This window comes from Podarcis liolepis, assembly GCF_965112155.1.
Source record: "Podarcis liolepis genome assembly, chromosome: 11".
In the NCBI taxonomy this organism is placed as follows: Eukaryota; Metazoa; Chordata; class Lepidosauria; order Squamata; family Lacertidae; genus Podarcis; species Podarcis liolepis.
In genome coordinates, this window is record NC_139565.1 from 21,877,043 (window position 1) to 21,899,267 (window position 22,225).

The window sequence follows — 22,225 nt, forward strand, 5'->3', positions numbered from 1 at the left end:
CCAGGTGTGCACCCTTTTCGGTTTCATCAGCAGGACCTTGTACTCATCCAAATAAATGACAGTCTGTACTTTCCCCCGTTTAAGTTTAATGTTCCCGATCCGTGGATAATGTGGTGAAGGGAAATACAACAATATAAAATGATATGTTACCCAACTGAAGGTACTGAAGTGCATTGTGTAGGTGAGTTTGTTTGTTTGTTTGTTTGTTTGTTTGTTTGTTTGTTTACTCATAACATTTTTGTTGGATGCCATCTATCTAACTCTCTTCCCATTGACGAGGTGCTCATCAGTGGGCGGCTGACTGGGCCAAGCAACACAAGGCTTTGGGTTTTTTAACCTGCTGTTTTGTATAAGTCTGGTGTATTGGAATAATTGAGAAGAGTTGCCATATGCCCTCTTTTTCCAGGACACCTTTTCGTGGGTAGAGTCGTCATAGCAATCCATAGTTAAAAGTAAAAGTCGGCAACTGTGTCCTCTTTGTTTCTCTTCAGAATATGGCAACCCTGTCCATCTTCAGATATCTCAAGGGCTGTCACACAGAGGATGGTGCAAGCTTGTTTTTCGGGCTAGGACCCGAACCAATGGGTTCAAGTTACAAGAAAGGATATTCTCACTTAACATCAAGAAGAAGAGCTGTTTGACAGTGGAAGAGACTCTCGCGAAAGATGGTGCACTCTCCTGCCTTGGTTTTAAGCAGAGATTGGATGGCCATCTGTCATGTATAATTTAGCTGAGATTCCTGCATTGAAGAGCGTTGGACTAGATGACACTTGGGGTCCCTTCCAACTCTACAATTCTATGAAAAACAATTGGCCATGCATGCAGATAAACAAATACCTGTGCACATGCCCACAATGGACATCTGGTTTCCTGAACTCAGGAGACAGTGGGGAAGTACAAACAACAACAACCCACAGTGAAATACATTCCATTAAGGACTGCCCATGAGTGTGGATGGAAAACATTGAGATAAGAGTCTAAAGTGCTCATGTGTGGATGAATGCGCACAAAAGCACACTTGGAAAAATAAGATCTGTAGCTACCCATGTGTGCATTGGCACTCGATGCAGTCTTGAAGGTAGGTGGTCCATGCAGTGCTTAAGACCACTGAATATACATACAGAAGCGAAGGAACTAAATCGCCAGTCCCAGTTTGTGACATGTGCACCTGTGCCATACATGTGATGTAAAACATGTTTCAGTAATGCACCTGTGATAACAGTCTTGTGTATCCATGTAAAGAACTTTTGGATATCAAAATCTATAAAGAAGCAGTCTCCTTACAAGCAGAGACATAAAGCACACAGTGTAAAATCCAGAAATATTGCAATGCTTGGGGGTGTGGAGGGACCTTTAGTCAGACAAGGGATTTTAGATTATCCTAGCAATGCAAAATCATTTACGCTTTTGGAGCTGATTCCCCCCCACCCCTTCAACCCCAAGAATGCAAATGTTTATGTCTCATTCTCCTAAGTATAAAGCTAGTAAATGTTAATATGAGAAAACAGAGGGACAGTTTACATAAACAAGAGTTCATAAAAATGTGTACAATGTGGTGCCCGGATGATACAAATAACCTGTATTTATGGGAGCACTGAGCTAAATCCACTTCTGAGACCCTGACCACTGCTTGTTCACCGCCTATCTGCTCAACCCTGCTGTTTTGAAGACATCTGGAAAACAATTTAAATTCATGCAGGAATGCAGAACTCAAGAAAACGTTCGCATTCGTTTTGTTAAATACTAGTTTACATTATCATATCCTGGTTTAGTTCTACTAGACAGCCTCCATCTGCTTCTTATATAAAGGACACCAGTTGCTGCATATCGCCTTACATCTCAGTCACCACCATATTGATTATGATAGAAAAGATGCATATACAAAAAAAACCCAAACCCTGAGCATGCATTATGTTTATCTGCTGTCCTTCTTGAACCACAAACAACTTTTCCATTCCTCCGTCACCCTAAGCACAGTTTTGAAATCCTGTTGAGTAAAAAAAAAAAGACATTACAAGAGGACTACTGTTCAAGGATAGCCATAAACTGTACTGCTGTGTATCTGAGTAAAAATAATGGCTTGACCACAGGTAGCTATGTAAAATAGGGGTAGCCAACATAGGCGCCGACTCCATGGGGCCTGAGGGGGCCCGAGCCCCCTCAAAAATTTGTTTGGGGGGGCTCTGCCCCCCCAATAATCTCAGGCGCCCCTCCAGCAGAGCGCCACCGCCGCCCCTCTCCCAGCCCAAAATGCACAGAGTCGGGCTGCATGCCTCCTGCCCTCCCTCCCGAGCAAAAGCTCCACCCAATTTCTTCGGAGCTGATTAATAGGCGCAGCACGCTCTCCCCTATTCGCTCACGAGGAGGCGGTGCCACTTTATCTGCATATTCATGAGCTTATTTATTATTCATGAGCTTTCCCGGGCCCCCCCAATATTTTTTATAAGTCCGCGCCCCTGGTAGCCAACATAGTGCCATCCAGAAGTTATGAACTACAGTGCCCATGATGAGAGCGCCCAGAGGTTGGGGTTGAAAGCTCCCTTAGAAACCCACTGAATGCTACATGTCGGCCAAATGAGCCTCAAAATTCCTCCCATCTCCAGGCTCAGTCAGGGATCAGATATGTCTGGCACTTGCAAACTCATAACAGTGTTCATATTAAAAATACGGTGACATATATCATCACGCTGTGTGTGTTTATGCAAAGAGCGCTGCGAATCGGCATGGAAATGGGGGGTAGTCTGTGTGCAAGGGGGAGCTGAGAAAGAGGAGGAGCGAGAGAAAAAGAGGTAAAGGTGAAAATGGTGTGCAAATAAGGTTACAAAAAAGGAGAGAGAAGGAGGCATAGGAATGGGGTTGAAAATAAAAGCAGGGGCATGATGGAATCTGAAGAATAGGAGGGGTGGTGGCTTCATAATTGGCCAGAGGGTGAAAAGGGTGTCTAGCAGCTGCAGTGTGTGGGAGGAGGAAGACGCAGGAGTGGTTGCATAAAAGCAGGGAGAAAGACCCGAAGGTGCAAAGCAGGACTGCAGAACAGAAGAGAGAAGTAGCTTCAGATATGAAGTTGGGGAGCTGAAAAGCAAGCTTAGAAGTTGAATGGGGTTAGGAAGGCAAGTTCTAAGGAGTTAAATTGAGAGTTGGCAAACTGAGTGAGCAAGGCGCTGCCAAGTGCAACAAAATTGGACAGTGTGGAATACTCCTGTTTAGTGTTACAACAACAACAACAACAACAATTTATTATTTATACCCCGCCCTTCTGACTAGGTTTCCCCAGCCACTCTGGGCAGCTTCCAACAAAATATTAAAAATACAATAAAACATCAAACATTAAAAACTTCCCTAAACAGAACTGCCTTCGGATGTCTTCTAAAAGTCAGATAGTGGTTTATTTCCTGGACATCTTATGGGAAGGTGTTCCACAGGGCGGGCGCCACTACCAAGAAGGCCCTTTGCCCAGTTCCCTGTAACCTCACTTCTTGCAGTGAGGGAACCGCTAGAAGGCCCTTGGTGCTAGACTTCAGTATCCAGGCAGAACAATGTGAGTGGAGATGCTCCTTCAGGTATACTGGGCCTTGGCCGTTTAGGGCGTTAAAGGTCTGCACCAACACTTTTAATTGTGCTTGGAAACGTACTGGGAGCCAATGAAGGTCTTTCAGAACCGGTGTTATATGGTCTCGGTGGCCACTCCCAGTCACCAGTCTAGCTGCTGCATTGTGGATGAGTCAGCTGTGTCCTCTTAAATACTCAATTTTATTCCTCCTCCCACTTGGTTTTGCATTTCTTGTCCCCAACACTCAGTCTGCATTTCACAAACACCGAGTATGCTCGGTCCTCTTTAAAATGTTTTGAAATTTCCTTTAGAATATCATGTTCTTTTTTGTACTTTGGGAAACCTCAGAGTGCTGCTAATTCATTCCTCTTGTTTGTCAGCGGTGCCATTTTGGCTACATAAGCATCAGCTCCAAACAGTGCATCCTTTTTTTCCGAAAGGAAAGTTGCTCACACTCGCATTATAAGTTTTGTTGCCCTTTTCCAGCTTTCCAGCTGTGCGGTATCATTCTGAAGTGCAGCAATACTATTACAGTGCTCCAGATGTGGTCATACCATAGATTTGTATGAGGGTACTATGATATTACCAGTTTTGTTTTTTATTCATTTCTAATGATCCCATAAGCCATAATTTAGCTATTTTACAGCTGTTGCATCAAGCTCTCCCCTATTACCCCATGATCTCAGTCACCACCAGTTTTGACCCTATTAGTAATTACGGAGTCAGGAAGTTTTGCCCTAGTGTGTATTGCTTCCTTACATTGAACTACAGATGCTATTTTAATCCCCATTCACCCAGTTTGGAGGGATCCTTTTGGATCCCCTCCCAATCACTTGAATAATTTGTTGTCATCAGCAAACTTGACCATCTCACTGCTCACTTCTAACTCCAGAGAATTTATGAACAAGTTTAAAAGTATTGCATTTTTTACATGTCAATTCAGAAAAGTTTCCTGGAGGCAACAGGCTTATAGAATCATGATCCAGACAAATAGTTTGTATCTCACCACAACATGTGGTTGCATATCAACTGTGAACAGAACTGGCCAGAAATCTATAGCCTTTGTTCCAGGGCCCATTCCTGGCAGAACATCCAGCCTTCGTCATCTTGAGGCTTGAGACAGACAGCAAGCTGGATAGCACTGACTGTTGCTTAATCATTTGGTAGAGGCTCCATGTGTTTCACTTGAAGATGTTTAATTCTTGATGTGATGTAAAGAGTGGGATGCACTTTCTGCATTTTAACGTTTTGCAAACAATTTAACATTGTCTCACAAACACCTCCATTTTCCTCTATGGATCTGTGGCCCGTTTGAATGGACAGGTGTTGTTTTTTTTTTTTTTTTGAGATTTTGGAATGGGATCAAATAAATACACATCCAATCCAGCAGTCCATACTGTGTCATCTTCAGCAGTAGTGCCCACCTGAATTACAGGATGCACAATTGCAGGGCTATCTTAGTACAGACAGAATGATTGCTTCCAGACAACCTGTTTATCAAGCATTAATTCTGATTTGTTTGCAGGGAAGTTAGATCAGTCAAGCAAGTATAAATCTGTACCTTCCAGTACATTTTTTTACATCACTTTCCTTCTTGTAAGAATATGGTCTTTTGGGAAAGTGGGCTTGTTGCACAAGACCAAATCAGCTTTAATTATGCAGCCAAAATTTGCCGGCATGTACTTGAATCCCACAGTCTGGAAGCACAATATGAAAGCAGACCATGTTTTACCTTCTAATCGAGGTAGAATTTATAGTATCTGCACAGGCATAGGCAAACTCGCCCTCCAGATGTTTTGGGACTACAATTCCCATCACCCCTGACCACTGGTCCTGTTAGCTAGGGATCATGGGAGTTGTAGTCCCAAAACATCTGGAGGGCTGAGTTTGCCTATACCTGATCTACACATAGAGGTTCAGATACCTGGTTAGAAAATGTACCTGTCACACACTGGGGGGAAATAGTAGGAAATTATTATTTCCATCTTCCCTTAGGGTATCTGGCTGCCCAAGTACATTTAGCTGTTCAGTTTGTGGTTGTTAATATTACACACAACAGCAAATCATAACAGAAAAAGTAATTGTGTTCTTGTCAGTTCCTTTTTTCAAGACTGCCATAGCTGTACTTGTACAAGCCAGATAATCTCTAGAATCAGTAACACTACAGGAGTTCTTGTATGTATTCAGTAAAGAATGCATTCATTATACCAAGGTGGGGAACATTTTTGACCCAGTGGTCCAGATCTTTTATCTCCCACCATCCATGGGCTTTTACAGGTGGCCATCTGCCTACCAACCATCTGACATCATTATGATGTCACTGATAGGCAGGCAGGTGATCCTGAACATCTGTAAATGCTGACCCACACAGTGGCAGGGAGTTCTGTTTTGAGTGGAGAATTCAGTCCTGCTCTCTGCAGGGGCTTGCTTCACCAACACATCCTCTGCGGGGAACGCGCTGCTAAATCAGCACGGCTGCCCATCACCTGGCACCACCCAATGATACCAGCTGATTGATAGACGGGTGTGGCTTTGAAGAAGTGACCTCAGGCTCCAAATAGTATTCCCTGGCAGGCCAAGGTTGTACCAGGGGCTAGATATTCCCCATCCCTGAGTTATGCAGCAGAGAGCTCAAGCACAATTGCATTTGTTTTTACTAAAACATATTTTATGGGAATCATCTCTCAACTTTGAAACCAGTTCTGTATTAATAGGAACAGCTTATAAGCCTCAGAGCAGTCATTTAAAGTTATGACATGCAAAGCCACGACTTAGAAGTGCCAAGACTTTTGTTTTGCGGTTATCATTGGCATGACTTTACACTTAGTTTGTGCTATTTATCTCAAATGCTTTCCCCAATTCATCAAAGTTGTTAAACATAAAAATACAGCATAGATGCTAAAACCAGGCTCAGCTACTGATACTGTTGTACAGCCTTAAGCCTGCCTTTGTCTGACTATAAGACTTTGGAAGTGCAACAAAATATTGTAAAGTGGCTAGAAGTCTAAAAGAAACCCTTTTAGATCAAATCTGATGGTTATTAGTATTCAGAGAATGCACAAGGATAATGAAAATATGGCACACATCAGCTCTTCTAGGGTCAATTCAGTTTCCAGCTTCATCCACCATTAAAGGAGGAATTGAGCCTGCTCTCTTCTCCTGCAGCCATTCCCTCCTCTTCCTGTCACATAGACATCTTCACAAAGATCCTGATTTGTTTAAACCAGCTTCCAATTGTGTTTCGATGTTGTGCGAGTTTAAAGTCAGTTGCAATTCCACTTCTGCCTTACAGAAGAGTGGTTACTGAGTAGGACTGGGAGCAGCCCCAAATAGATTATCTGCACACCATCTATTTCTCACAAATAATTGTCTTGTTTACCGGTTGAGCATTTTATTTCATCGTGCCAAGAGACTAGAAATGCAGTATATTTCTTATACACAGATTCTGCAGGAGTGGCAAAAAGTGAAATGTATCACAAAAATCAGAAACCAGAATTCTGTAGCTCATTTATGTTCCTGGAAGTGAGGCTGGCAGGGGTAATTATTTAAGGAAAATATTAAGGCAGTTTTGGCTTGTTCTGATTGCTTTTCTGTTGAAATAACTTTCCCCCTCACTTTTTCAACTCTGATGGCTACTCACAGGGAGTCTCCGTCTTAGAATGAAGATGAATGACTTATGAATCATGTGAAGGACTCTGTCCCCAAGGACCTGTGGGGAAGGAAAGTTCTTAGATAACAATGAGTAAGCCTGCTGTGACATTGTTGTAGTAAGATGGCTTCAGCGAATGGGGATTGATGGCATAATTGTATTTTGATAATTTACAGTGCAGATGATGCTCATCTGCTTAGACCTGAGAGAAGGCTGCTGGCTTGCATTTCAGCTTCTTTTCTGCACACCCGTCTCATCCTTCCCTGCTGTTCTTAGGTCATTTTTCTCAAGAAGCCCCATATCATCTCACTTCTCGGATCTGCTGCCACCAGATTTGTTAAAAGTATTAATGTTGATGATGCAAATCCCTCTGTTACCTCCATTTCCATTTTTTTATTTTTATAAACCATTGGAGAGCAGTTAAGGGAAACAATTTTCTAGATTCAGTAACTGCAGAGTAAATTCTGCATGAGCTATGTAGTTCAGGATGAGCAGAGTTAAATCTTAACTAATGAATCAACAGTCCTCCTTTCTTTGGTTTGAATTAAAAGCACATGATAAAAAGAAATAGGCAGATGCTTGTGATCTTGCCAGGCTTATTTTTCCAGCTGGAAGTGTGCTGTTCCAGCTATGATTATTTGCAGATGAATATTCAGAAATGCATTATTCCTATTCTTAAGGGATTGTCAAGGCGGTGAACTGAGCCATTGTGGATTGTCTTGTTTATATTCTATTTAGGAGAACTTTGCTACAGAACTGCATAAAACAATTTCAAAATACACCAACTCCAAAATTGCAGCGTTTCCTGCAACACTTAAATGCTTCATGTACTCACCTGTAAGGCAGCCTTTAATGCAGATGGGAAACAACCTGAAATTAATGGACAATATTAGCCCACTGAAATTCATAGGCAGTATTAGCAGGTCTCCCTTTCATCGATCACTGCCTTGCCATGGCGAAGGGGCTTGAATAACTCAGAGAAGCTATGAGCTATGCCATGCAGGGCCACCCAAGATGGACAGGTCATAGTGGAGAGTTTTGACCAAATGTGATCCACCTGGAGAAGGAACCGGCAAGCCACTCCAGTATCCCTGCCAAGAAAACTCCATGGACAAAGACAACAGGCATATAAAAGTTATGACGCTGGAAGATGAGCCCCTCAGGTCGGAAGGCGTCCAACATGCTACTGAGGAAGAGCGGAGGAAAAGTACAAGTAGATTCAGAGCTGATGAAGCGGCTGGGCCAAAGCCGAAAGGACGCTCAGTTGCGCATATGCCTGGAAGCGAAAGGAAAGTCCAATGCTGTAAAGAAAAATATTGCATAGGAACCTGGAATGTAAGAACCATGAACCTTGGTAAGTTGGATGTGGTCAAAAATGAGATGGCAAGAATAAATATTGACATCCTGGGCATCAGTGAACTAAAATGGACGGGAATGGGCAAATTCAGTTCGGATGACCATCACATATACTACTGTGGGCAAGAATCCCATAAAAGAAATGGAGTGGCCCTCATAGTCAACAAAAGAGTGGCGAAAACTGTACTGGGATGCAATCTCAAAAATGATAGAATGATCTCGATACGAATCCAAGGCAGACCTTTTAACATCACAGTAATCCAAGTTTATGCACCAACCACTGGTGCTGAAGAAACTGAAATTGAGCAATTCTATGAAGACTTACAACACCTTATAGAAATGACACCAAAGAAGGATGTTCTTCTCATTATAGGGGATTGGAATGCTAAAGTAGGGAGTCAAGAGATAAAAGGAACAACTGGCAAGTTTGGCCTTGGAGTTCAAAATGAAGCAGGGCAAAGGCTAATAGAGTTCTGCCAAGAGAACAAGCTGGTCATCACAAACACTCTTTTCCAACAACACAAGAGACGACTCTACACATGGACATCACCAGATGGGCAGCATCGAAACCAAATTGATTATATTCTCTGCAGCCAAAGATGGAGAATCTCTATACAGTCAGCAAAAACAAGACCTGGAGCTGACTGTGGCTCAGATCATCAGCTTCTTATAGCAAAATTCAAGCTTAAACTGAAGAAAGTAGAAAAAAACCACTGGGCCGGTAAGATACAATCTAAGTCAAATCGCTTATGAATACACAGTGGAAGTGAGGAACAGGTTTAAGGATTTAGATTTGGTGGACAGAGTGCCTGAAGAACTATGGATGAAGGCTCATAACATTATACAAGAGGCAGCAACTAAAACCATCCCAATGAAAAGGAAATGCAAGAAAGCAAAGTGGCTGTCCAACGAGGCCTTACAAATAGCGGGGGAGAGAAGGCAAGCAAAATGCGAGGGAGATAGTGAAAGATACAGGAAATTGAATGCAGAGTTCCAAAAAATAGCAAGGAGAGACAAGAAGGCCTTCTTAAACGAGCAATGCAAAGAAATAGAGGAAAACAATAGAATGGGAAAAACCAGAGATCTGTTCAAGAAAACTGGAGATATGAAAGGAACATTTCGTACAAAGATTACCATAATAAAAGACAAAAGTGGAAAGGACCTAACAGAAGCAGAAGACATCAAGAAGAGGTGGCAAGAATACACAGAGGAACTATACCAGAAAGAAATGGATGTCTCGTATACCCCAGGTAGTGTGGTTGCTGACCTTGAGCCAGTCATCCTGGAGAGTGAAGTCAAATGGGCCTTAGAAAGCATTGCTAATAACAAGGCCAGTGGAAGTGATGGTATTCCAGCTGAACTATTTAAAATTTTAAAAGATGATGCTGTTAAGGTGCTACACTCAATATGCCAGCAAATTTGGAAAACTCAGCAGTGGCCAGAGGATTGGAGAAGATCAGTCTACATCCCAATCCCAAAGAAGGGAAGTGCCAAAGAATGCTCCAACTACCGCACAATTGCACTCATTTCACACGCTAGCAAGATTATGCTTAAAATTCTCCAAGGCAGGCTTAAGCAGTATGTGGACCGAGAACTCCCAGAAGTGCAAGCTGGATTTAGAAGAGGCAGAGGAACCAGAGACCAAATTGTAAACAAGTGCTGGATTATGGAGAAAGCTAGAGAGTTCCAGAAAGACATCTACTTCTGAGTGAGAGCTGGACCATAAAGAAGGCTGATCGCCGAAGAATTGATGCTTTTGAATTATGGTGCTGGAGGAGACTCTTGAGAGTCCCATGGACTGCAAGAAGATCAAATCTCTCCATTCTTAAGGAAATCAGCCCTAAGTGGTCACTGGAAGGACAGATCGTGAAGCTGAGGCTCCAATACTTTGGCCACCTCATGAGAAGAGAAGACTCCCTGGAAAAGACCCTGATGCTGGAAAATATGGAGGGCACAAGGAGAAGGGGACGACAGAGGACGAGATGGTTGGACAGTGTTCTCGAAGCTACAAACATGAGTCTGACCAAACTGCGGGAGGTAGTGGAAGATAGGAGTGCCTGGCGTGCTCTGGTCCATGGGGTCACGAAGAGTCGGACACGACTAAACGATTAGCAGGTCTAGTCAGTGGATCTACTGAGTAGATTCTACTCTCAGAAGAACTTGGTTGGATACAACCCAGTCTAAATAAGTCTTGTTGGTTATATCCATCGGATTCTAGCTTAACCCCTTTTGGAATCTGCTAGCTAGCACATTCTTATCTTTATGAGAACCTTCAGGTGTCTGAAGATATCTGCCATGTAACAGAATTTTGCAGCCAACAAGAAGTTCTTGAAGCACATAGTTCCGCTCAAGATAATCAAACTTAACCTCTAATCTAATGCAAACAGATTGTTCTATCATTTGCAAATAGCAGGTAAGACTGTGCTTTCCATAACCAAAAGGCAAGCACGTATGATGTTTCAAAAAATGTCTGAAACCCACAATATTAGGATAAGAATGTGAGCATTTGCAAATAATGTAGAAGCAACCTTTCAGTTTTCTATATTGCAGTCATTAACCTACGACTCATAGGAAATCCAAGAGCTGTGTGCATGTTTGGCACCCTTTTTGAATGCAAAGAAATGGAAATGAAAACACACTGAACTACTTTGAAGTATATTACTTGTTGCGTTTGCAAAGTAAAGGAAGGACTGGACCCTGATTAATAACAAGACACGAGGCTTTGACCAGCAAGGCTCTCGGAGAAAAGTGCGTCTAATCATGTCTCTCTGTGCTTGTCCGAATGCCGCAGCCCCCTAGCCCAAGCCGTTTTTATTCACAAAAGAACTTTTTACAGAGTGTTCGTAAGAACCGATCAGATTTCTTCTGAGCATTTCCACAAACCCACGTGGGGACAAGTTAAGCTATAAACACTAGTTATCCATGCATACTTTTGGGGTAAATGAATGAATACTACAAAGGAGCGAATACAGCAACCCCGGAGGTCATAAACAAGCAATACATATGGTAAGGAGGATGGCCAGGAGGATAGCAATCAGTATCACCTTCATGTGAGATCTGTTTCCTGGCCCTAAGATTAACATCCTAAGATTATATATAAGAAAACGACATCAAAGAACTTGCCTACTATCTTTATGGCCCAGGAAGCCTGCCTGGCGAAGCAACTGCTGTGTACGCGTGAGGAGAGAGAAATAGGCAGTAGAGTCAAAAGGGCATCAAAAGGGCATGAATGTAGAATCTTATGGGATTTAATCAGAAATTATTGTCAATATATCAAACCCAGTCAACACAATGTCTTCATCGTGGACACGATGGCTTGATGTATATTTTATAATTCCTCATGGTAATCCCATCTGACCCCTACAATTATTCAATTATTTTTTAACCTTTTCTAACCCTATTAAAAAAAACAGAATAAAACCAATTGTTACAAGTTTCTTTGTGCACATTGTGCAAATGTTTTAGTGCATCCCGAGAAGCCAAGACCTGACGCTAGAAATTTTCTCTATTTTTTCCAGACACACTGGAGCTTAGCCCTGGCATGAAAAACAGGTCTGGAGTGGAGCAGCAACTCAGAGGAAATCCTATTGATACAGGCACAGCATAAAGTTGGCTTCCACAGGTACATTTTGCATCTTCATTGGATTATATGTCATCACCTCTCTGTACATTAAGAGAGTAAAGCTGTTTCTTAAAAAGACATGCTGAAACATTTAAATGTATGCCATGTTAGAATTATATAGAATTTTCATATCATGGATAAGCTAGAATATCAATTAATTTTAAGGTTCACATAGCCTCCAAGAATCCCCTACATCCCAGTTCCTATAGTTGGCTCTAGTTCAATAGTTCAACTTAGCCCATCTTCTTAGCTTGCAAAGAATTTGAACTTTTGAAAATCTCAATGCAGTTATTGGGGAAGGGAACAGAAAACCCCATGGACAGGATAGCATAAATCTGAATTTAGCTTGAGGAATGATTAAGTAATTCTGCATTCCTTTTTTCCCCAAGAGATGGGGAAGCAAAGATGTGAAAGAAGCCCTTAAGAAACTTTGAAAACAAGAAGAGCAATCTTAACCATGGTGTATACAGTAAAAGGAAACCAAACAAAGATTGACGATATTGTGTATCTGTTTTTCTAGCTAGGCTTGAGATTATGGCCACCCACTTAGTGATTATAGAGTTTATGAAAATCTTAACAGAAATGGTTAGGGACAAGGCAGGAAGCAATTAGTACACTGAATAAGAAGTGGTCAGTGAAATGTTCCGGCAACAGCCTAGAAAACAGAATAGAGAAGCCACCCAATATGCGATGTCGGAACACATTTGTAGGGGATGTACGCAAACTGCTCAATAGAACATCAAGTTTATCTGGTTTCAGGCCCAGTTTTGGAACAGAAACCGCCTTGGTTGCCATGATAGATGACCTTCAATAAGTCCTTACACCAGTCTATTGTCCCACCCTGCCTGAAGTCGTCAACTATTGTCCCTCTGCCTAAAAAATCCACAATCAGTAGTTTGAATGACTATAGACCAGTTGCACTGACTCCAATCATCATGAAGTGTTTTGAGAAACTGGTGCGCCGTCACATTATTTCCTGTCTTCCATCAACTTTTGACAACTACCAGTTTGCATACAGAGCAAATAGATCCACAGAAGACGCCATCAATACCACTCTCCATGCTGCTCTGTCCCATCTGGAGCAGCCGGGGAGTTATGTGAGGCTGCTGTTTGTGGATTTTAGCTCTGCTTTTAACACTATCCTCCCCCATAGACTGGTGTCCAAGCTAGAGGCGATTGGACTCTCCAACTCCACCTGTCTCTGGGTTTTGGATTTTTTGTCAGAACGTTCTCAGAGGGTTAGAGTAGGGTCACACATGTCCACAGCCCTTAGCCTTAACACCGGCTCACCACAGGGTTGTGTGTTGAGTCCCCTGCTCTACACTCTCTATACGTATGACTGTACAGCCATCTATTCCAGCAACAAAATCATCAAGTTTGCTGATGACACTACGGTGGTAGGGCTCATTTCAGGAGGGGATGAGTCCGCCTATCGGGACGAGGTGGAGCGGCTCTGTGTTTGGTGTGGAGAGAACAATCTGGCTCTTAATACGGCTAAGACCAAGGAATTGGTGGTGGATTACAGAAAAAAAAAGGCGGACATTCAGCCCTTGTATATCAACGGGGAACGGGTGGATAGGGTGGCGGAATTCAGGTTTTTGGGAGTAGCTATCGATCAGGGCATGACTTGGAGCGCACATACCACTGCTCTGGTGAAGAAGGCCCAGCAGAGAATTTATTTCCTCAGACTTTTAAAGAAGAACAATCTGAGTGAGAGACTGCTGGTGTCCTTCTACCGAGGCTCCATAGAGAGCATTCTTACATACTGTATTTGTGCTTGGTTCTCCAGTTGTACAGCTAGGGAGAGGAAGGTGCTCCAGAAGGTCATAACCACAGCCCAATGGATTATTGGTCATCCTCTCCCATCTTTGGAAGAACTGTACGGTTCCCGTTGTCTTAGGAAAGCAAACAACATCCTGCAGGATTCATCTCACCCGGGACACGGTCTGTTTGCACTACTGCCTTCGGGCAGGAGATATGGAAACATCAAGTCAAAGACAAATAGACTGAAAAACAGTTTCTATCCAAGAGCTGTGGCCTTTTTGAATGCTGTAACTCGATAGTGTGACCTGGGAGTTTGATGGGTGTGGTGTGGGTGTGGCTGGAATGTGGTTTGTTTGGTTGTTGTTGTTGTTTTGCTTTTGTTGTTTTAAGGGATGGCATCCAATTTCGTTGCACTTTGTGCAATGTTGCACTTGTGTAATGACAATAAAGAATCTATTCTATTCTATTCTATTCTTTGCAAGAAAGGGTCTGGGAGAGTACAATCCTATCTCATTCACCTTCCTATAGCTCAATCACAGCTACAGGGATATCCTGGATTTTTCTGCTTTCTATGGGCAGCTCTCTCTACTGCTGTAGAGAAAAGGAAGGACTGAAGTGGGGGGGGGGTGTGAAAACTGTGTAATAGTAAAGGTAAAGGTACCCCTGACAGTTAAGTCCAGTCGTGGATGACTCTGGGGTTGCGGCGCTTATCTCGCTCTATAGGCCGAGGGAGCCGGCGTTTGTCCACAGTTTCCAGGTCATGTGGCCAGCATGACTAAGCCGCTTCTTGCAAACCAGAGCAGCGCACAGAAATGCTGTTTACCTTCCCACTGGAGCAGTACCTATTCATCTACTTGCACTTTGATGTGCTTTCGAACTGCTAGGTGGGCAGGAGCTGGGACCCAACAACGGGAGCTCACCTGGTCGCAGGGATTCGAACCGCTGACCTTCTGATCAGTCACTTCTTTCATTCAAGCCTTGATAGCTCCTCTCCCCCAATTCCTGTGGCTTGCCCCTGTACGCCCTGCTTTTATTGTTTTGCAAAAGAATGAAGACCAACATCTTTGCTGAATTAGAGAATGCTAGTGTAATGAAGTCAGAAAGCACCCCATGCCTTCAGAGTATTTTTAATTAACATTAAGTATGAACAAGACTTAAAACTATTCTATGTAAAAAAAAAAAAAGATACGTTGTGCCAGCTACAAAGCCAGGTTCCTGCATTTAAACCAAAAACCATATTTGCAGAGTTCCTATTCTTTCAGAATCAGCTCATCAATAAACTTTAACTGGTCTTTATCTACATTTAGACCCCAGGACTACATTTATGAAACTGAGGAGAGCAGCCAACATATGCTTAAAGCTTTTACAACAGTTTTATTTCTGGCTGTCAGTGTTTTTTGGGCTTGGTGGTAGAACCTCTTTGGACAAGGCAGAAGTGAACAGAGAGCAGATATGTTCCCTCACTAATTCTTCTGGGCCTCATAATAAACTTTGATATCCTCCTGGATCTCTGAAGTTGGCACTGGTTGTCTTCAGTACCCAGCTTTGGGTCAGCCTTATCTGTTCCCAAAACCCAAGCTCACTGCCTTCCTAAGTGCTTAGCCATTTTAAGTATTACCCACATGCAGCCTAGCGATAGGAAGGGTACTTTTATTTTTCACCCCAAAATACACACGTTCAAGAATTCTCCAAGTTTACCTCCCCCTAACCCTTCCATAGTGACCTTTCTAGTCAACATTGTGCCTTCAATGTGTTTGTAGACTTAACTCCCATAGCCCTAGCCATTATGGTCCATTGTCAGAAATATGGGAGTAGTATCTGGCAATATCTGGAGGATCCACATAGGGTACCCCAGAGAACAAAGTTGCCTGTGTATTCCCTTACACCAGAGAGCTCAAACAATGTTATTGATGAGTTATGTCATCTGAGAAAACTGGGACAACTGAGAACCATTTTTTTTCCCTACAGAAAGTTTTAAAATAACTGAAAATTAGAAGACAGTGTCTTTTGGAACATGTTCACTTGAAATTAGGTCCCTTTCATCCATGAATTAAAAAACAACCACCAGCTTTACAAACATATTATAAAGCCTTCCATAACATGGAAAGGCTTGTTTCCAGACCCAATTAGTTTCCAGATATACAAGTGTAACCGTTTTCCTTCCAGTTCTATTCAGACGTGTGCTCAACAATAATTTTCATACTTCAAAACTAATCACCTTGCTCCCAATGCAGATTGTTATTCTGATATGCCTGCAATATTTCAGCTGCATACCCCAAAATACATGTGCTCCTTCATTAAATTGTTCCATTATTTGTTGTGGAAAATCTATCTGAAAACAATGCCTTGTGTACTCAAATCCTCAAAATCTCTCATGCAACCTATTGCTCAATACCAATTATCTAAGTGAGCTTATGGTTCTAGAGAGAACATGTTTGATTACATGGGTGTGGAAAGAAAAAGGCAAGAGCTTTCATTAGGTCCTTGCATGCAATAAAAATCCAGCCAAGAAGCTTTATTTGAAACAGGCTCAGAGAACTCTGAATTTTAAGAATCTTAAGCTTCTTTCCAAATAAGTATGTTTGTCACTTTTCGGTTTGGCTAACCAGATACAAAAGCTATTTAGTTTTTTTTTTTAAATCCCAACCCTTAATGCATCTATAGTTATTTCATTTTAAGTAAGAAATTATGAAAAGGAGGTTCCAGAGTCCTATTAAATGTCAGGCTCCAGGGTGTTTTCCTTTACTGTTCTCTGTTACTTAAAAGTTCTCTGGCTGCCAGTGTAAGGGATGTTGCACTAGTGTAAAGGCAAGAATAATGATTGTACAGTTTGAATGATTGTACAGTGCAGCAGCTGTGCTAGTGAAAGCTTGTGCAACAGGAAGTATTGGGGCTACAGCAATCTGTTACGCAGCCAGCCACAAGAACCATGCTGGCTTCCTGTGCCTCCTCTCGTGTAAGACATTTTGCTACTTCAACTAGTATACTACTAAGGAACTTTAATTTAGCACTACACTGAATTCCTCCCTACACTTCACAATTGCAAATGGTTTATGATCCAATTTTAATGCACTTTGATATTATGTGCTGTTATTACTGTAGGAACCCAGATTCTGCAACAGAACTTCTACACTGAATTGAAGTCAGGATTTCTGACTGAAAACTAGCATATCTGTGGTCAGAGTTCATCTCAAGTGACATATACACTAGACTTTAAGGTTAATACAGTATGGAACAGTCACTTATTGCTATCCACAAAGGTAACAAACAAATGATTGCAGTCCACATAGTTATGACTTTATTTAAAAAGCAAGAGAAGATACAGCTGAATTGCTTTCATGCGACATTTAAATCAGGATCTTAAATAACTTGAAGGAATGTATACAGGACTGCTGTACTAATTACAGAGCTTAGTCTATACAAAAAAACATGTCATACAAAGTAAATAAACAGTTTGAATTATTTTTCCAGAACATTATATGCTTGCTTTAGATGGGCACAGGAATTTTATTTGGAAATCACAAACCACCCACTCTTTTTAAATTCACTAAGCAAAGCACAATCAACTTCACATAATTTTATAAAGGATTTCTACAGGGTAACATGACCTTTTATTTAAACAGCAAAACAGTGGTTTGGTAAACATTTGCGATCAACTTCTATTTCTTCTTCATTTTTACCTGGAGTGCACAATTTATTTAAAAGAGGGAAGGTTTGGCACTTTTATACTGATGTCACCAATATTTATATTTCTTGGGATCTCTGGAAGATTCATATTCTTTACAGCTGACACAGCCCGGGCTGGGGCTCCTGCTAAACCAGCCTGTATACAGAAGAAAAAGATATCACTAAGATGGCGCACATTACACTCAGTCGCATACCACAAGGATGACTTTATTACCATAAATAATTATACACAGACACCAAGACTCGAGATTAGAAAAACCAGATGGTATTTTGGATTGGAATGAAATGGACTACTCTGAAGTATTTAACGAGAAAAAAAGCAGTTCACACAAACTCCAAAACATGGTTAACACGTGCAATGGCAACTTGATGGAAAAATTAATGTAGAGTCTGTAAATCAACCATATTGAGGTTAATAAAAGTTAAAGCTCATGCTGTCTTTGATTTTTACTGTTTCCAGGCATTGCAGCACGCAACCTGCACCAGTGTTCTGACACCTTCATTTGGTGACCAGTCTTGATAATCACCCATTTTTTATTGATTTGTATTACCTCTAATATGTTTATTTTTCTTATGGCTTTAGCGTTTAATCAAATGCTGAAAACTAAAATCATATGCAAAAAATATGAAGAATCTTTACACTGATTTTATATCTAATCATTCATTTAGTAGGACTGAATAATGAATGACCTCTATATCTTTTTTCCATTCCACCTCACTTCAAAGGCTATGGGGACGTTCCAAGTATGAAATCCAAAACACTTAAAAAACAAGAGCCTGCCTGCTACATGGCTGTTGATCCTTCAAAAGAACATAGGCTTACACTAAATAATTGATTTTGGCAACTCAGATGCTAAATATAAACATGACTAGTCCCTCCCATCCCTGACTTATTGGGTCTTCTCTTTCCATTTGTAAGGTTTAGAGAAAAATGCTTCTGAGCCAAGACTTCTGAGTTTAACATAATTTATCTATGAAGGAAAAATCCCTGTGTTCAGAATTATTATCCACACAGAAGACAAGTAGTTACAACCGATCTTTAAACAAATACAGTAAGGATTAAAACTAAGCAACTATGTTCAGGATAGATTGACAACATAAAGGTTGCCGCTCCAATGTGTGCAAAAGTTGTCTGTATGATTCAGAGGTTACTACTACCTGTAGCCTGCCTTCTTGCAAAATATGCAAGAAATCCTCTCCATTTCTAGAAATGTATTATATACACATTACCCACCCTGTTTAAGGGATGCAGATTTTGGAAGCTTTGCTAATATATCTGCATAGCTCCCCCAACTGCATCTTGGTATTTCAATCTAGTAAATTAAAGAGCAAGCCAGGGTTATGGAGGACTGCCAGTTACTTCAAAGAAAACTGTTAAATATTCAAATCACTATTGTGGTGCATTGTTCTTTAAGAGAAATGTACAAAATGTTTGCCAGCACAGATGAATGAATTTAATTAACCAAGATGTTTATGGCTTGCAGTCCTGCTTTACAAGGCTAGGCTTAGCTCTTACATACTTTGATTCACAAATGAACATTAATAGTCACATAAATTTGCCTAACTACGTTCTTAATTTTAAGGTTCCACACTCCCTTGAAGTTAATCCAGGGTAGAAAACAATTCCTCTGGCAGAAAACCTTCCGGGCTCACACCAAGCTGTTCTGTGACAAAGTACAGGCAAGCCAGTATACTTCTTGCCTGGAAGGTTGGCTTAATATTTTGCTTCATATACTAGTCTACTGCATTCTTCCTTTAGACATGGAGAAGCTACTTACTGCACAAGCACCCTTAGTCAAGGGCTTTTGCTAGGTGCCGTGGGGGCCATGAAAGAAACTTTGCCTATGTTAATTTAAATGTATAATTGCTTCTGGGATACTAAGATGGTGAGTAACTGGGGTCTCAGCAGCATTACAGTGTCCCTAGCTGTGCTATAAGCATTTTGTTTAAGGGTTCAGGCTTCCCCTGGCCTTCATTAACAGTAAAGGGACCCCTGACCATTAGGTCCAGTCGTGGCCGACTCTGGGGTTGCGGCGCTCATCTCGCTTTATTGGCCAAGGGAGCCGGCATCCAGCTTCCGGGCCATGTGGCCAGCATGACTAAGCCGCTTCTGGCAAACCAGAGCAGCGCACGGAAATGCCGTTTACCTTCCTGCTGGAGCGGTACCTATTTATCTACTTGCACTTTGACGTGCTTTCGAACTGCTAGGTGGGCAGGAGCAGGGACCGAGCAACGGGAGCTCACCCCGTCGCGGGGATTTGAACCGCTGACCTTCTAATCACCAAGTCCTAGGCACAGTGGTTTAACCCACAGTGCCACCAGACCTACCTAAAATACAGGGCTGCTGTGTTTTGTCTAGTACAAGCATTTGTCCATATCAGAAGTTCACTACTTTCAAAAAGCTTGTTAAATGATACCAGAACCATTATCCTCTTAATCCTCAATATTTCTAAATGCCCTTTAAGTATGTATACAATGGAACAAAAACTATTTCAAACCCCAGCAATCTTTTCACAAGGAAATATATCTGAAATGTGTTACAACCTACATGACATATGCCAACCAAGCATGCTTGAACACAAGCCCCACTGAGTTCTATGAGTCTTATTTCTGAGTATGCTTGGGATCAGAATGGCAGCAAAGAAAAAAAAAACCACCTGTTTCATCTTCTGCCATTAAATTCTTCCTCCAAATCCAACTTATACCCCACTTCACTAAATACTCAATTTGGCAATAATGTTTAGTCATTACTAGTATCCCTTGCAAAAATGCATGAAAGTCACATTGCACTGCCCAAATTTCAACAGGGATGGATACAGAGGAAGACAGCATTCCTAATCTAGTTAACCTTTAACTGACTGTCACCCAACAAAATCCAGTCAGTGCTTTTTTTAACAACTGACACTTCTGGTCTTCTCCTTCCCAACACACACTTTTAAGAGAAAGGGCTTAGCTTCCAAAATTAGGAAGCTTGAATCAGGATTTATATGTGGTTTTATTACAAAGATGCAAAAAAGGCAGAATAGTAATAAATGCTGACTTAATTGTTGAAAATACAATTAGGGCACCAAATTAGCAAAAAAAGAAATATAATACACCATAGGTATTTACTGCTAAGTTAAACTCTACCAAGTTAAATATCACTTACTCCCAAGTATGCATGCACAGCCTTAGAGCAGAAGATAACTTCACATAAAAGCTCCTGCAATTTTTCAAAGTTCCTTTCAACTGAATTGGGGGGGAGGTTAGAAAGGCCAGATTTATTACACATGTTCACCTATTGAATCGGAATGTTTAAGACAGGTTAGCTGAAGCAGGTACCATATTGGAAAACCAGGACATACCCTTGTGAACTGGCCAGAACCCTGGAATCTGAATATAATCACATGAAAATATGCATAACTTCTGATAATCCCTCAAAATTCTTCCAGGTTTGTTTGTTTTTTTGTTATGTATTTTGTATTCTCATTTTGTATTTTTCTGCTGTGAACCACATTGGGATCTTCAAATGAAGAGCAGAATACAAATTTATTTATTTATTTGTTTGTTTATTATTTATATCAAAAGCAGAAGAAATGTAGTGTAAACAGCCTCTCTGGCAATGTTTATTTGCTCACAAGTCCTAAATCTTGTGATAGCCTCATCTAATGGCTGATTAAGCCCTGGCAAACTCATGATTTTCCACCTATAAATGGTCTAAATTAGATAACTGCTGTAACATGCATCCACTCACATGTTCTCAGCCTTGGGATTTCATGGAATCAAAAGTATGCAGATATGGCCTTAAGTAATTATTAATTATTATTATTATTATTATTATTATTATTTATACCCTGCCCATCTGGCTGGGTTTCCCCAGTCACTCTGGGCAGTTCCCAACATAATTAAAAGCACAATGGAACATCAAACATTAAATGCTTCCCTAAACAGGGCTGCCTTCAGATGTCTTCCCGAAGATGTCTAAGACTGAAGATGCAGGAAACTTCAAACAGAGCAATTTTGCCTCCCAAAGTCTTGGGGACAAAGTGCCTATCAGCTGAAAGTCAGGAGTAGGCAGAGCTCAATGAGTGTTGTTTTTTTTTTTTAAAAAAAAACCCCTATTTATTAGTGAGAGGGATGGGTTAAAAATTATAGGCATTCAAAGGCCAGGTGGAACAGCTGATTAAGTTCCAAGATCAGATGCCTAGGAAATGGCTTTGACTGTGAACATAACTTCTTAAGCAGCTTTTGTAAATTTGGGTTATACATTAGAGCTAGAATGAGCAGAGATGCTCACTGGATGTTTCGGTGCAGCACTTGATGGCATGATATCATTTGCAAGGTGGCACCATTTTTGTGCTCTGCCAGGCCTGCCAATGTCCATTACAAACACTGAACTTGCCCTGGGAACTCCTTCATATCCAGCCAGTTAGTTGAACTGATTTAATGTGAATGACCTTGGCACCCCACTTCAAAGCAGCATACAAAAGAAAACACACATTTCTAGCTTTATGTTGGTTAACATGGCAGCTTTTTATTCCTTTTTTTATTCCTGTCAAACATTCCGGTATCCCTTCACCCTACTTTACTTTGAACAGAAAAAGAAAAAACTCTCTTT

The 22,225-nt window shown here is 41.3% G+C and overlaps 2 protein-coding genes and 2 long non-coding RNA genes across 7 annotated transcripts in view; 2 read left to right on the top strand and 2 right to left on the bottom strand.

Annotated features, from left to right (window-relative positions):
- Positions 1-22,225, top strand: part of LOC310688325 — a 26,041-nt gene continuing 3,816 nt past the window's right edge. Inside the window, exons 1-4 of one of the 2 annotated variants that reach the window (XR_014516843.1) lie at positions 1-181; positions 492-1,078; positions 12,074-12,177; positions 18,089-19,308. This is a non-coding gene — a long non-coding RNA (uncharacterized lncRNA). Of the gene's footprint in view, positions 182-491; positions 2,123-2,472; positions 2,610-12,073; positions 12,178-18,088; positions 19,309-22,225 lie in introns of those variants that run through there. The other variant, XR_014516844.1, reaches the window with a different exon arrangement.
- On the bottom strand, positions 1,897-8,072 carry LOC310688358. The gene is made up of 2 exons (XR_014516890.1): positions 8,035-8,072; positions 1,897-1,987 (listed from the first exon to the last, which is right to left on the bottom strand). It is a non-coding gene; the product is annotated as an uncharacterized lncRNA (long non-coding RNA).
- Positions 8,128-10,251, top strand: LOC310688286 (craniofacial development protein 2-like). Its single transcript, XM_083464620.1, has 2 exons — positions 8,128-9,545; positions 10,121-10,251. The coding sequence occupies exon 1, from the start codon at positions 8,307-8,309 to the stop codon at positions 9,306-9,308; it is 1,002 nt and encodes a 333-aa protein (XP_083320746.1). The 5' UTR covers positions 8,128-8,306; the 3' UTR covers positions 9,309-9,545; positions 10,121-10,251.
- The window catches only part of AP3S1 (adaptor related protein complex 3 subunit sigma 1), a 24,664-nt gene continuing 19,655 nt past the window's right edge, over positions 17,217-22,225 (bottom strand). For 2 of the 3 annotated variants that reach the window (XM_083464673.1, XM_083464672.1), the window contains exon 6: positions 17,217-17,764. In XM_083464673.1, coding sequence (XP_083320799.1) covers positions 17,636-17,764 — 129 coding nt within the window. In that variant the 3' untranslated portion in view covers positions 17,217-17,635. The remainder of the gene's footprint in view (positions 17,765-22,225) is intronic. The other variant, XM_083464674.1, reaches the window with a different exon arrangement.

Excerpts from the sequence above, each read along its gene's own strand:
- LOC310688286 (XM_083464620.1), top strand. The coding sequence starts at position 8,307 with ATGGACAAAGACAACAGGCATATAAAAGTTATGACGCTGGAAGATGAG.